The sequence below is a fragment of the Myotis yumanensis genome, unplaced genomic scaffold (genome assembly GCF_028538775.1).
Source record: "Myotis yumanensis isolate MYYU_CA2020_CCGP unplaced genomic scaffold, mMyoYum1.0.hap1 SCAF_3, whole genome shotgun sequence".
In the NCBI taxonomy this organism is placed as follows: Eukaryota; Metazoa; Chordata; class Mammalia; order Chiroptera; family Vespertilionidae; genus Myotis; species Myotis yumanensis.
Window position 1 is genome coordinate 189,981,806 of NW_027223754.1, and position 15,207 is coordinate 189,997,012.

The 15,207-nt window shown below is 45.3% G+C and overlaps 1 protein-coding gene across 4 annotated transcripts in view; it reads right to left on the reverse strand.

Moving 5' to 3' along the window:
- The window catches only part of ETV6 (ETS variant transcription factor 6), a 232,759-nt gene that overhangs the window by 14,747 nt on the left and 202,805 nt on the right, over positions 1-15,207 (reverse strand). For 3 of the 4 annotated variants that reach the window (XM_070410681.1, XM_070410678.1, XM_070410680.1), the window contains 2 exons: positions 11,094-11,204; positions 9,247-9,789 (listed from right to left, as the gene is read on the reverse strand). In XM_070410681.1, coding sequence (XP_070266782.1) covers positions 9,247-9,789; positions 11,094-11,204 — 654 coding nt within the window. The remainder of the gene's footprint in view (positions 1-9,246; positions 9,790-11,093; positions 11,205-15,207) is intronic. The other variant, XM_070410679.1, reaches the window with a different exon arrangement.

Here is a 15,207-nt window from a genome sequence, read left to right on the forward strand (position 1 = left end):
GGAAGTTTGTACCTTTTCAACTCCTTCATTCATTTTGCCCGCTGCCAAGCCCCTCCCTCTGGTAAACGTCACTGTGTTCTTTGAGATACAATGTTCTTTGATCCTCAAGGAAATGCTTAATACAATGTAATAAAAGTCATCAAACTCTATAAACAAAAGTTCATCCCGTTATAAAAGCACTTGAACATGCATGTAAAAAAAAAACTTGTATCACAAGGTATTCATTAATTTTAAGGGCATTTCTCCTAAACGGAAGGGCCTTCTCCATCAAGGCATGTGGATATGTTAAACAATTGTCCATTATTTGGACTGTCTCTTCCAACCGAGGAAGTTTATGAAAGTGTTTAGCGCAAGTAAGATGTCATCACGAAGAATCATTTTCTAATTGCAAGAGGTGAGTGCTCGCTCTTTCCTGATGCGCAAGGTACCCTGGGTGTCTGCAGCTAAAAGACATGGTAAAAAAAATCCCTTTCTGTGGCGAGGAAGAATATTTTCACTCCCACGTCTGTGTCTTACCAGAAACTCACTGTATCAGTTCATTGAGCAGAGACTGTAAAAAAGATGGGCAGTTCACACATAACCAACATGGTTTCCAACGAAAAGAAACCAGGCTAGACAAAGCTGATATTATAAAACCTGAGTGGGACGTCAAGTTATTGACAATGGGGATTGTTTAATGATGGTGGTTAATTTGAATTTCGAGAAAGCTTCTAAGAGGGCAATTTTATGTAGTTTTCATTGCCTAAAAGGAATTTGAAATGAAGGTCTGGAAAATGGGAGTTCTGTGGGTATAATCTCCAACAAGAAGAGGCTGAGTGTCCCTGTTTAATTTCTTTAAATTTATTATGAAAAAAAATAATACATTTATTTCAGATTCAGCAACAAAACAGGTAAGCAACATGCAAAAAAACTGCTGCCTGGGCCAGTGTGTTCAGTGGCTATGGCATCAGCCTGTGCACTGGAGGGTCGCCAGTTCGATTCCTGGTCAAGGGAATGTACCTGGGTTGCAAGTTCAATCCCTGGACCTGGTTGGGGCGCATGCAGGAGGCAACCAATCAATGTGTTTCTCTCGTCGATGTTTCTCTCTGGCCCCCTTCCCTCCTCCCTGCCACTCTCTCTAAAATCAATGGAAAAAAATGCCCTCAGGTGAGGACCAACAAAACAGAACAGAACAATAATAATTGCTACTCTGCATTATAAAAGAAACTAGAGTTTCTAAACTCTTGTTCCCTATGGGGTATTTGGCAAGGTTTTGAGACAACTGTGGTTGTCTCACTGGGGTGGAGAATGCTACTAGCATCTACTGGGTACAGGTCAGGGGTGCTACTAAATATCTTATAATGCACAGCACAAGCCCCAGATCAAAGGGTTATTTGGCCCAAATATCAAGAGTGGCAAACGCAAGAAACCCTGCTTATAGACACACAGAGCTTACAACAGGCAGGGGCGGCCTGCAGCTCAGTGTCCCCTGCCTCCTCTGTTCTAGCTAAGCCATTACCTAGACGCAGAAAGTTGATAAATCCAGTGCAGACAACCCTGTGGATGCGCAGAGGTGTGCTTGCAATGGATAACTGCTTGCGCTTTGCTGTGGCTTAGGAAAACAGAACCGTATGTGCGCAGTGGCGAGCTGGGGGAGGGAGGAGCTCGGGCACCGAAGACAGAGCCATGCTTCCTGGCTTCCTGGGCAGAGGAACCGCAGCTACAGACCTGGCAGGACCTTCACACCTCTGGCTGCTGAAGGTGGGAAATGCTGGTGTCTGCAGCTCAGGCCTTACAGCTGAGCTGGAGCCACAGCTGGACGCGAGCACCGCCCAGCCGGGGATTCCCACCCAGGGACTGAGGGGAGGTAGGGACGCTGTCTTACAGAAAGGCGTACCCTCAACCAAACTGGAATTTCCAGTCTCCCCCAGCCCTTCATCATTTTCCACGCAGCCACTGTGCCACTACTGTTTATCCTTTTACGATGTCGTTCTGAAGCCTCCTTCTCTTTCAGGGCGCTCTGATCCCAGTGAAAATTAAGTGCTGACTCAGCCAGAGTGTGAGCGACCAGCACGCCCCGGACAGTCCTGCTGGGGTGAAGGACCCCCCCTCCCCCGCCCCGCCCCAGGGCTCTCATCAGTCTCCTCCTAACAGGGACAGCGGAATGCCCCCGAGGAGGTGAGAGGGAGAGTAGGAGGTAGTCGCCAAGGAAATGAGGAAACCAGGCGTCTGGAAGGAGGACAGCCTCACGCAAAACCAACGCCCCAGACAGGTCAGTGCCCCACGCCAGCTCTGGGGGGCAGTGGTGCTGGCTGCACCCTCTGCCCTCTCTTTGCTCTTGGCGGCCCTGGAGTAGAGCAAAGGACATGGAGCAGAGGGACCCGAACACTTAGCGATGAACCTACTTGTGCTAGACAGGTACCTATTGCAGTGATGGTGAACCTTTTGAGCTCGGCGTGTCATCATTTTGAAAAACCCTTACTTAACTCTGGTGCTGTGTCACATATAGAAATTTTTTGATATTTGCAACCATAGTAAAACAAAGACTTATATTTTTTATTTTTATTTTACATATTTAAATGCCATTTAAAAAAGAAAAATCAACCAAAAAAGTGAGTTCGTGTGTCAACTCTGACACACGTGTCATAGGTTCGCCATCACTGACCTATTGCCTCCTTAGAACTCTAAAGTACCAGAAGTGGGTATTCATCTTCTATATTATAAAAACCCAGTGGCCCTAACGCTCTAAGACCAAAGACCAGCGTGGGTGGGCGGGGCCACGCGATTTTGCACGCTGGGCTTCTAGTATTCTTATTATGGAAAAGGCAGCTAGGCCTCAGGGACATTAAGCACCTCTGCTTGGGAGGCCAGGACTAGGGTTCCATCCTGCTGACTCTAGAATCCACACTGTCGCACAGGCCCACACTGCAGCCACACGCCAGGCTGGCTGTGGATCAGGACCTGGGCCAGGAGCCCTCGGGTCTGGGCTGCAGGGGTCTGCTGAGGGCACTCTGCCTGCGGGAGTGTGGGGGGACGCGGTGCTTTCAGCTGTGACTGAAATTCTGAGCCCCGACTCATGGAGACGCACCACAGGCCATCGTTTCTTTCCCCCAAACACATCTACACGTGCGAGCGAGGAAAGGCATACACACACCTGCATACCCCACATCTTCCCGCAAAGCCTGCCATCACTTCCATGCTAATCCCTCTACACTGCGCTTTTATGATGCCCTTTCTTCCCCTTCGAGGCTGCTCCCAAGGCTCATTTGTAAAAGCAAAGTCCATGAGCCTCATCTGAAATTGTTTCGCCAGCCCTAAGTACTGCTGGGGAGGAAGCCAGAGGCAAGAGCGAGGAGTGACTTCCCCTTGAAGCCCCTGAGGATGAGCCTCCAACAGCTTCCCCTGGGTCTCAGGCTTATTTTCCTCCATCTGATTTAAGATTTGAGGTGTCCAGGATTGACTTTCTGTGCATATAAAACACATCCAGTCAATACAACCAAATCAAGCAAGTACAGTCCTAGCCTGGTGACAAATAACCAATACAGGAGACTCTGCCTTCCTGATAGGAATTTTGTTTCTATTAAAAATGTAAGCTTGAGAGATAATCAATATATTTTTTAAAGCCCCTTAAAGGATCTGAAAGATTGCAATGATGTGTTATATGAAGGTTGAGGAGGGAGAGAACATGGCCTGGGGGGCGGAGGGATTCTATGTCTTATCTGTTTGTTGTAGGATCAACCAACCAATGAAATCCTCACCAACCAAACAAAGTTCATGTTTGCAAAGCAATGGAGAGACTTAAACAAAAACTGTGAGATAAGCACAAGACAATAAATAGTCTCCATTTGGATGGTCATGGACCCTGAACAACAGATCTATACAGACCTTCAACGTCCTCACTTCTGTGTGGCAAATGAGGGCTATGGACGGATTCTAGAGCAGTTGGCCAATGAGTCCTGCTTCCTTGGCAGATTTTTGGATTAAGGCCAGGGAAGGGACAAGCCGACAGGAAGTCTGATCACTCAGGTTTTAATGCAATTGAAGAACTTTAAGAGAAAGCCAAAATGACTTAAAATTTTCCTTTTAAGACTTAGCTGTTTGCAGTTAAAAACAAAACAGTAGCTTAGTTTGTTGATGGCATAATGTAAAAGGGGTATTGCCTAGGCCGGGAAAGATGCAATGTTTAGAGACGCTCTATCCATCACCTAGAAAACTTTGAACAATGAAGTTTTCTAGGTGGACACAGAGAAACGTGATGATTTTGGAATAAATGAACGAATGACTTAACTATACAATTCAAGTATGCAAAGAAATACTTGGTTTTGTTAATCATCACCGAGGATATGTTTTCCATTGAAAGAGAGTGGGGGTGGGGTGGGGAGGAGGGAGGGAGGAAGGGAGAGGGAGAGAGAGTGAGAGAGAGAGAGAGAGAGAGTGAGAGAGAGAGAGGGAGAAACATTGATGTGGCAGAGACACATTGATTGGTTGCCCCCTGCACGCACCCGCTGGGGCTGGGGAGCAAACCCACAACCCAGGCACTTGCCTTTGACCAGGAATTGAATCTGTGACCCTTCGGTGCACAGGCCAACACTCTAACCATCGATCCACACTGGCCAGGACGAAATAATTTCTTTTATTCAGCTGTATTTATGTTGATGATGTTACTGTAACCATTCCAGGCTGGTCTGCAAACCGCCTGCAGCCTAGACCTTGTCTCCTTTCTTACTTCATTGTGATTGCTGCTCGCACATGTCTTAGGCACGCCTCATTCTCTAAAGCACAAGTAATTCCTTGGAGGAGGGACCGTGTTTGCTACTTCTGCATGCTACCTTACGCCCATGATTCCAAGCGCAATGACCAGACAAGTAAGCGAGGCTGGGGGCAGCAAATGCTTGCTGTGAAAGCCAATGATAAGTAGCTTAGGCTTTGCTGGCTACACCATCTCTGCTGCAGCTACTCAACTCTGCCTTGCAGTGCATAGCGCACAGCGCTGCCACAGATAGTCCTAAGTGACTGGGAGTGGCTGTGTGCCAATAAAACTCAATTTACAGAAACAGGCGGCAGCTGATTTGGCCTTCAGGGCAGAGTTCCCAACCCCTGCTCTGGAGGCCCAGGTCAGGAGACTCGTGTGTTGGAAAGGATGCTAGATGGAAGCTCGAGGCTGGACTCTGGATGGGTGTGGGAATCTCCGTTTCTTCATCTGTAAAGGAACCTTCTAGCTTTGAAATCATCGGGTTCTAAGAGCGATGTCCATATACACTGAAAGCGTGACTCAGGGCATCACCAGAGCTACACCCTGTCAACTGCGGAGCTCTCTGCCAGCAAACTCTTTGCTTACAAAACACGTCGGTGAGACACAGACCAGTAAGACGTCTATGGGCTGAGAGAAATGTTAGAAGGCTGGCAGATGCTGACTTCTGCTCCCGCCCCACCCAGCAATTCCTTCCTAAGGGTAATGCATAGAAAACAAGCAAAAAAGAAGCAACTTGCTGGTTGTTAGGCACCATTAGCTAGTCAATAAAAACTAGAACCCAGGACCTCGCCTCACTCTGGCCTGTGTGAACTCTCTCCCAGAAACACCAGCCATTCCAACTTGTTAAACTCAATAATAGTTCATCGTATCCTTTGAATAATAAACAACATCTTTAAAAATCAGCTTCATGTGAGATTTAAATAGATCTAATTTGCGGCTTGTATTTAAATTGTCAACTACCTCCTGCATTTCCTTTATTGATCATTTTAGTTTTGCCACAAGAAAAATACCTAGGTAACCTGTCATAATTTTGCATGTAATCTCTTAATTGTATGGTGCATCTCAATAATAAACAGTGAAAAAATAAAGAATTGATGAAGTATGATGGATTTTTAATGGACTTGGATTCTTGAATTTACATTTTTACCTGAAGTAAAAAAAATATATATAAGGGTACTTATCTTGTTTGGAGTTTTTGTCATCTAGAATGACCGCTTTTTCTCTAATCTCCACTTGTTCACATTCGAAGTATTCATCTAAGCCCAGCTAAAAGCCACCCCCTTCACGAAGCCTTCCCTGATATGCCTGCTCCAACCTCCTGTGGTACTTAATAGGAGTCCTTTGCCGATACCAATGACAGTATTGCACTTACAGCTTGGTCTACACCTCCTTAAACACCCACCCCCCTGAGTGCAGTAAAAGTGCCTTAAATGCAGGTGTCCAAATGCATAAATCCTAGAGTACCTGAGAAAATTACATCTGAGTGGATAAGAATTCAACTTTACTACTTAACCAACATTCTTAAGTTGTTTCTACCCATACCCTGCAGCTATGTTATTCATCAGAGTGACATTCAACAGCACCTTCGTGTCACCTTCATTTCTTTCTGCTCTGTGCTCATTCAAAAAGCTAAAGGAACTAAGTTTTCTCATTTAACAGTTGCTTTATAGGGACCGGAAAGATTATTATGGCTGTTTAGTAATGACAGAACTTTACACTGTACATAGAAATCACCCAATGAGTTTGACCTTCAATAAACAGAATCAATTTTACAAGGATCGGAGTAATCCAAAAGGACATCAGAGGGTCTGGAGAGGCGGGGATCTCCCGAACAACACAAAGGAGCCTAGCATTGTGCTGAGGGTTACAGGATCAAGACTAAGTATGAGATCATAGACTTCTAGAGTTGGAGTTACACTGCAGACTTTTCAATCCACTCATTCACCCTTGAGAAAAACAGTGCCTTTTAGTTAAGTGAACTATTCCTGGATTTGGTGATATTAGTTAATATCACCAAATCTGGAGATGTTTAAACTGTTGAATATACCATTAGAGCATTCATAATAAAGAATTTTAGGGGATTCTATCATACTGCATGAGTTCTTGCACTTCTCCAAAGGATCTGGGCCTAGATTATTTAACATGAATATTGTGATTTCCTAGAGTCACCAAGAAAAGCACAGATTCCCCTTTTCCGTGTGTTCTTAAGGGAGAGGGGGCATCCATAGGCACTCAGGTTCATCGCTTGGTTGGTACAATATTCAATGGACATCGTCCTGATGAGACTACATCCTTTGGCCAACAATTCTGAAGTTTGGGAACAAGAATTTAAAAAGTAGCACAATTTTTAAGGGACTAATATTTTAAAATTTACAAACTACTAAACAAGGGAAATATAACTCCATACGCTAAAAACCTTAACTTTCTTTAGGTACAGACTTAAGGACAGCGTCACTGAGGAGGCGGACAAAACCGATTTCAGAAGAAGGCAGGCCCCGGCGGGCAGCACTACGCACAGCATCCTGCAGCCACCCAGCCCCTATTTGACCTCTGCTTCTCTGGGGTTCAGTTTCCTCTGTGGTTTCCCCTATAAATGACCCACATAAAACAGATACAGCGGTGCTAAGCTACCTCAAAGAGCTGTCCTGAGAATTATAAACAAGTAGGGAGTATCTGCAAAACGTCCAATGCTGCTGTGCAGACCATGCGAGAAACAACGCAAGAGGGTCTTGCTGGACAGCACGAGGCGGGTCATGTATATTACTCATGGTACTGTGCTGACCCATCCTCTTTCTCCAACTGGGAAATTCTCAGGCTTTATCTAAGCTCTGCTTCTTTTTCCCTGCTCTTCTTTTCAGTTTCTTTTTTCTTTCTATTATTAAAATAATACTTATATATACACACAGGTAGAGAGAACAGTAATTCTCCGCCGCCCCCCCCCCCCCCCCCCCCGCCCCGCAGGCATCCATCACCTGGCCACATGGCCATTGGCTCAGGGCTGACCTTATTTTAGGTAGACTCCATCCATTCCTCGTGCCCGACTCTGCGGGATGTTTGAATCAAATCCCAGACATAGATCATTTCATTTTTCATAGTTTTTAAAACACATTTCTTTGCCATCTTATTTTCTTGATTCAACACTCCTGATGTAAATTATTTGTAACAATAAAATTGAGACAACATTGGAGGTGCATTTGGGGCCAGAGAAAAATTTGGAAACAACTTAAAGAAGGAACAATGAGTGGAGGCGGAGGTGAGTAAAGTAAGGAGCCTATTGGACCCCAGGCTGTTGAGGTGTCAGGAGCACTGCTGCACCCTGGAGTGCAGCTGGCACTTTATCCTGGGGCATCAGCTCATGGAGGAGGAGGAAGAGGAGGAGGAGGATGAGGAGGAGGGGGAGGAGGAGGAGGAGGAGGAAGAAGAGGAGGCATTTCTCACCTTTCCCTGAACAGGCCGGACCCCTCCCCTCCTTCTTCCATGCATTCCTCCCACCAGTGAACACAAATCACCTTCAGCATCGAGCTACCTCCCTGCTAAGCTTTCCGCAATTCCTACAGTCAAAATGTGCCTTCCCTTTGCTTTGCTTCCATAGCACTTAATTATCCCAGCACACAGTGAGTGAGTAATAAATAAGTGAATAAATGCTTGTGCACCGAATGAATGGGACATAGGACTTACTTCGCTCTGCCTTATATCTTAGTTAGTGGTTTTCCCATCTGTCTCTCCTAGTGCATTTTAAATTCCTTGAAGAAATAATTGTGTCAAGTCAGCTCTGCGTCCCCTGCTTCCTCATGTGTTTATCTGCGCATAGTCAGTGCTCAACAAATGTCTCAGGAACAGAGCGACGATCTAGGCAAAGAGCGAATCTTGCCAAGCGGTTGGAGGATTAAGCTTCTGGGGACTGACTTCACTTAAACAACGGAAAGACAAATGCAATGTGTAGATGTCTATGGTTTCTTGCCTCAGGAAACAAACCTGGGCTTGTCATCATAAAAGAATTCAAGAGTGGTTTCCTCCATCCCCATGACCCAACAACACCTGCTTCCAACACCACCCTCCTGTTTTTCTCTCCTGTCCCCTCCCAAGCGAGGGCTGCGCTGAGCTACTGCCCACAGGGTGGAATTACAGGCCTGCGCCTGAGACAAAGGCTCTTTATGCTGTGTCTGGTTATTAATTAGCGGCTGGAAACTTCAGGACAGGGCCATTAACATGCTCATAAACCTTTTATTCTAAGTGTTTTCGCTTAGCCATGACTCTGATGTGACTCTCCTTATAAGCGGGATGTAGGACATTCGTTCCTTAACATTTCTGAGGCTCATTAACCACTTCGCCCCAGCAGCTCATTAACTAGCCCATTAGGGATTTCGCCTCATCCAGACAGAAGTCCCTCAGAGCCTCTGAGAGCACCTAATTGGGGATGGTGTGAGGCTGGTGGCAAAGTTCTCAGGAGAGAGTAGGGCTTTGTTAGGCCTGCCCTGAAGCTGAAGTGGCGGCAGAGGGGAGCACCCACTTACCTGCTATCCTCCCAATGGGCATGGCGTGCTCCTCAGGCGGGGAGACGGAGACCATGATGTGGTTCATGTACAGGTCTTCCCGATGAGACAGGTTGATGGGCTTCCCTTCCCGGTGCAGCCCGTCCTCGGAGAGCCTGGACTGTTTGAAATCCACGGAGTGCCGGGGGTTCAAGATCAGAGGGTGCATGATGGGGCTGGGCATCAGCTGGATCACGCGTGTGCTCTCCTGCCGGGGGCTGGATGGCTTCTGGTGGGACTCGGAGGACGGTGGGCAGTGATTATTCTCTATGGGAGACACCGACAGGGGGTAGGACTCCTGGTGGTTGTTTTCCTGGTGGAGCCTTGGTCCCTGTACCCTCTCGGCTGGGGAGAGGCGCCGGATCATGTTGTCCAGGGGGGACCGGAGGGGCCGCTGCTCTGGGTCAGGAGACGGCCGGTGATTGGTGGTGATGGGTGACCTAGAGCGGTGCAACAGTTCAATGGTGGGAGGGTTGTGGTGCACATTCTCCATGGACGGCCTCGGGGTCCTCTGGATACAGTTATCTGTGGAGCAGAGGAGAGACCATCAGAGCCCCCAGTGAGCTGCCAGGGGAGGGACCTCACTGCAGCCCTACAGTGAGCAGGGCAGGTGTGCAGTGCGGCCGCTTTCTGCCCAGGATGCAGGGCTGTTTTCCCCGCTTAGTGCACATACTTAGAATTCTTTTCCTGCCACTAGACAGCGAAGAATGTCTACAAACATTCCATCAATCACCTGCTCGTGGCTTACAAACACGAGGAAGCCAAACTGTCATTCTTTACCTTTGACTCTGCATGTGGCTTTCAGGGTCCTTAAGGGTTTCTCTCTAGATGCTTTCACTGACTTACATTTTCATAAGCAAATTTTCATTTTCTCTACCTCCAGGAGGTATGGGTATTTAATAATAATAACAGTAATAATAAAGCAATTACTATATCCTAGCTTCTGCATTGTACTATTTAAAATTTACAACACTCCTAAATAGCAGATACTAACTACATTAATCCTACTTCACAGGTGAAAAAATGGAGGCATAGAGAAGGTAAGCAATTTACCCAAGGCCACAGAGCCAGTTAGGGGGTTAGAACCATACTCCAATCAGGTTCTAGAACCCATGTATCTATTGCAATATCTACCACTTTTCTATATACAAACCGGGGTGGAAGTAACACCTAAACCTGCTCTAAGCATGAATAGTGGGGCTAATGTACAGAATGACAATCTGATTGTACTGAAAGAACGATTAGGATCACTTTGTCTCTGAGTGCGCAGACCCTACCCATAAGTGCCTGAAGATAGGCAGAGGTAAGTAAAAAGGAGTAACATACCTCCACCCCATCCCACTTGAACTTTCACGCTGGACACATATGAGCAAGGACAACCCAGAAGTATACACAGCGCGGCAACAGAAGTAGTTCTGCAGGCTGGGTTGAGAGAGGAACTAGCATACATTTGGCTTTGAGTCCTGCTAAGAATAGGAAGGAGATAAATCTGTCTATGAAAATGGAGCTTTCTATAGGGCCCCACTCTCAACTTCATGAAGTTTTTCTGGCCATATCTATTCCCAGAACTGTCTCATTGGCATAGCTACCAGCAGGAGACTGGTTTATTAAGTTATAATATACCTCTAAATAGCGGAGGACGATATATATATATATAGTAATATGCAAATTAGGCCGGGACGCTGTAACGGGTCACTACCGGACAGGAGGAGGTTGCGCATGCAGGTGAGGCCTGGAGCGGAGACGGAGACAGAGACAGGGGGCCTGCCCGAGCTGGTGCGGTGGCTCTGGCAACCCGGAGCGGACACAGGCAGGGGGGCCGGGGGTACCTGGGGCGGAAGTCAGGCGCGGGTCCCGGCCGCCTGCAGCGCCAGTCTGGCCTGACTCCCGCGACGGCCCGTGGGGTGCCTCCTTGCGCAATTGCTGGGCCTCTACTGTGGCTATAAAATGGAATGAGGAGTATCTCAATATTCTGCTAAGCACTGGTCTCTAGGCTCTATGGTTAGATAAGCAAAGCAAGATAAAGTATTTATGGTATGCTACCATTTTTCTAATGAAGAAGGGAATTCCAGTTTCAATAATGGCAGAGTGGCTTGTACTGAACTAACCTTTCTACAGGTAGAAATAATAGAATCTGGATAGAATACATTTCTAAAAGTTACTTGAAGGTAATGGAAAAAATGAAGGGGATTTCACTCTTGAAAGAAGGAAACTGACAGAGCAAGATACCAATTTGCAGAGCTTTTGCCCTGAGGATTGTCCATGTAATGTGGGGCAGATAGAGAATGGCTTGAAAGTTGCTTGAGGTGTCAGGGATTCAAGTATGGCTGCCAGAATGGCAAAAAATTGAGAGAGCAAGTCTCATAAAGAGAGCTTCAGAGGGAATATCACTAAATTGGCACATAAAGTTTCCTCAAATCTTTAACATGTGCTCTGAATAGCACATGTGCTGGGGAAACTCTCTAAGGAGCTCAGTGAAAAGCAACAGCTGGATGATTGAAAGATAGGAGCAGAAATCTCAGCTACTGGCCACTGTATTGAAGACAGGATTTGGATTTTAATTTCCATTAGAAAGCTCTGTAAGTATCTCAAGCTGTGTATTAACCCAGAATGGCCACACCTTATGAGTAAGAATAGTGCTCTAGGACAAAGGGATTTACCTGATGGCTAAAAGCAAAACTGAAGCAGATCTGTCCTAACTAAATGTAAGATCAAGACTCAACAAATTCAAAGTGACTGGCTACTCATTTAACTGCCTAGAATAAAAATTAACATCCTTCGGAGGAATCTATATACATAAAAGCCTAAGCAACCATCCGACTGTTCAACCATCTGACCCGTAGCTATGATGTGCAATGATCACCAAGGGGCAGACGCTCCAACTGGTAGCTATGATGTGCATTGACCACCAGGGGACAGATGCTCAACACAGGAGCTTCGGAACTGTGGTGACTTGGCAGCTGCAGCTCTCGGGTGATGCACCCAGAACCAGAGAGGAGGGAGCCCAATTCCGGGGTGCATCACCCGAGAACTGCCCTCTTACAATTGGGACCCCTCGGGGGATGTTGGAGAGCGCAGGCCAGGCCAAGGGACCCCACCTGCTGGAGGGACCCCTCTCACTCTACAGACACCCTACAAGCCCCAGCGCTGCCCAGGGAGGGACCACAGAAGGTTGGCTCTAGGGCGTGTCCAGCCTATCTCGCTCAGTCCCGCCCTGCCGACCACCTTCTAATTAATTTCCTTTCAATGTGCATGAATCCGTGCCCTGGGCACTAGTATAACATAATACTTTCGCTACAATGTGTTATCGATTGTGTTTATCTATCTTTATTGGATATCTAGTATCTAATAAAGGTTTTCTAGACATTCGAAGACCCAGAGAAGCATGATCCAAAATCAAGAGGAAAACAGACTGATAATGTAGAGGTTGAAATTAGCAAAAAAGAACTTTAAAGTAGCTGTAAGTTCAAGCACTTACAATAAATGATAATCATAATGAATGATAACGGAGATTGTCAGAAGAGAAATGGAAACGATATACAAAAAAAAGGAGATTCTAGAACTGAAAAAAAAAATACAGTATCTGAAATGAAAGATTAGACTAGATGAAGTTAATAGCAGGTTGGAGATGACAGAAGATAGGATTAGGAAACTTGAAGACAAATTTTAAAAAGTTAAAAAATAGATCCTCTGTGACTGAAACAATATTAAATGGTAACAGACATGTAATTGGAGTCTAAGAAGGAGAGAACAGAAAGAATGGGGCAAAAAAATTTGCAGAAATAATGGCCAAATTGTTTCCAAATTTGGTAACAATGACAAACTTAAAGGTCCAAGAAGCTCAGCAAATCCCAAGCAAAATAAATACAAGAAAAGCTACACGCAGTCACACCATAGTAAAAAATCTGAAAACCAAAGAGAAAATCTTGAAAGCAACCAGAGAAAAAAAAAAGACACACTATGTACAGGGAAGATTTATGCTAACAAGCACGTGTGCAAGAAAGATAGAGATGGAGAACTATAGGTTGAAAGAGACTTAAGAGACACATCAACCATTTGCAATGTATAGAGACTTGTTGGATTCTGATTCAAAGTTAGAAACATTGATGAGATAGTTGGGGAAATGTGAACATTAACAGGATATTTGGTGATACTGAAGATCTATTAGTTTTCAGGTGATGTAATCACTCTGTATGATTTTATAATGGGTCCTTATCTTTTCAGACCTGTACTGATATATTTATAGATGAAATTATATACCTGGGATTTGCTTTACAATAATCTGGAAGTTTGAATCAGAGTGTACCTGGGGTATAGAGGAAACAAGAATGGCCACAATTGATCCTTAAAGCTGGTGATGGGTACATGGTGGTTCATTATATAATTCTCCCTACTTTTGTATCAATTTGATGTTTGCCTACAAAAAGGTGTTTTGTTTTTTTTTAAGTGCTTAATCAATCTTGCAATGATACTTGTTGGGATGACAAGTACTAACTTCGTTACTTGAACCCAAATGCAAATAAATGCTTACAAGGTACTGGCTGGAACCATGGTATTAACTTTAATAGCTGAGATTATTAGTATGATATAAATGACCTGTAATCTTTTGGGGATGATTCTTTTCACAGCTAATATGGATCTCAACTCTGCTAGCCATGAACACTTGTCATTTGTCACAGAATATGGCCATCGTAAGCAAGTATTTAAGATAGCTGCATTTTGAAGTTTCATATGTTTTCTTCTAAATGCCATTTACAGAATGTCTCCCTTTCCTTAAAAGCTTATTAAGGTTTTAAAAATACTTAAGGATGATGAAGGCCATGTGTTGAAAAATCCTATTTCCTGAATCCATTTCCCGTCTTACAAATTGCAAAATGACACAGGCATTGGCCAGTAGTCTGGTTACCTACAAGCTTCCTTTGATGTCCTGGGCTTCAAGGCTCAGTGTATGGGTGTGCACTCAGGGCAAGCCTTAGGAAGTCTGGGAGGACCATGAGAGGAAGAGCTTTCATGCCAAGGGTAAAGGAGGAACTGATGTAATGTCCTGGAGAGATTTCACTCTCTGTTCCTGCCCAGATCATTGGGAACAATAAAGGAGGGAGATAGTGCTCTGGATAATCAACTCACATTTTACTTTTGACTCAGGATCTGGCAGCAACAGGACTTGGTGGAGCATGATTTATTTCTCTCTCTGCACACACCACTCAAAGAGGAAGTAGTTGATGAAGTTGATAACATTAATGGTAGAGAACTGGATCTGAGGGTTTTAATTCCAGGCAACTGGTGGTCTGGGCACAACCACTGTCAAGGCTGAAAGGTCTGCAATGAAGTCTTCTAAGCTTTTGTTTCAGTTTGCAAAGCACGCGCCCACGGATGGAGAGGGCGATGATGTCCCTGCTCTGCTGCCTGCGGCCTCTGTTATTATAAGTTGGCAGCAGGGTATGGAAACTTACGAGACCAGAGCCGGCAGGCAGAGAAGCTCCGGACACAGGAAATGCACCGAGCGGACAGTGGGTGCATTAAATCCCCCAGATGTAGGAGTCTTCTGTCTAAAACAAGAAGATTTTTTTTTGGTCTGGCCTTGATGTCTGGGTTTGTTCTTGGTGAATTGCCCATCTGGAAAACTGGGAAATTATCCACATTGCCCTCCGTCTGAAGGTCTTGATATGGGAGGGAAATGCATAAGGAAGAGGGAGGGAAAGCCACACATAATTAGTGTAGGCGTGGAAGGAAGATGGAAGGGGGAAAAAGACCAAGGACTGGTAGAGAACTCATTCTGGTTGAAAGTGTTTTCTGATCCCAAACCTTCCTCTTTGCAGGTCTCTTTTAGACACATATAATCCCTTCTCACTACCACACAGCCCAAAATAAGATGATTACAAAATCATCATATAAATAAATGTGAGGATTACAAAAAAAAAAGGTCTGATTTCTTTTTTCCTC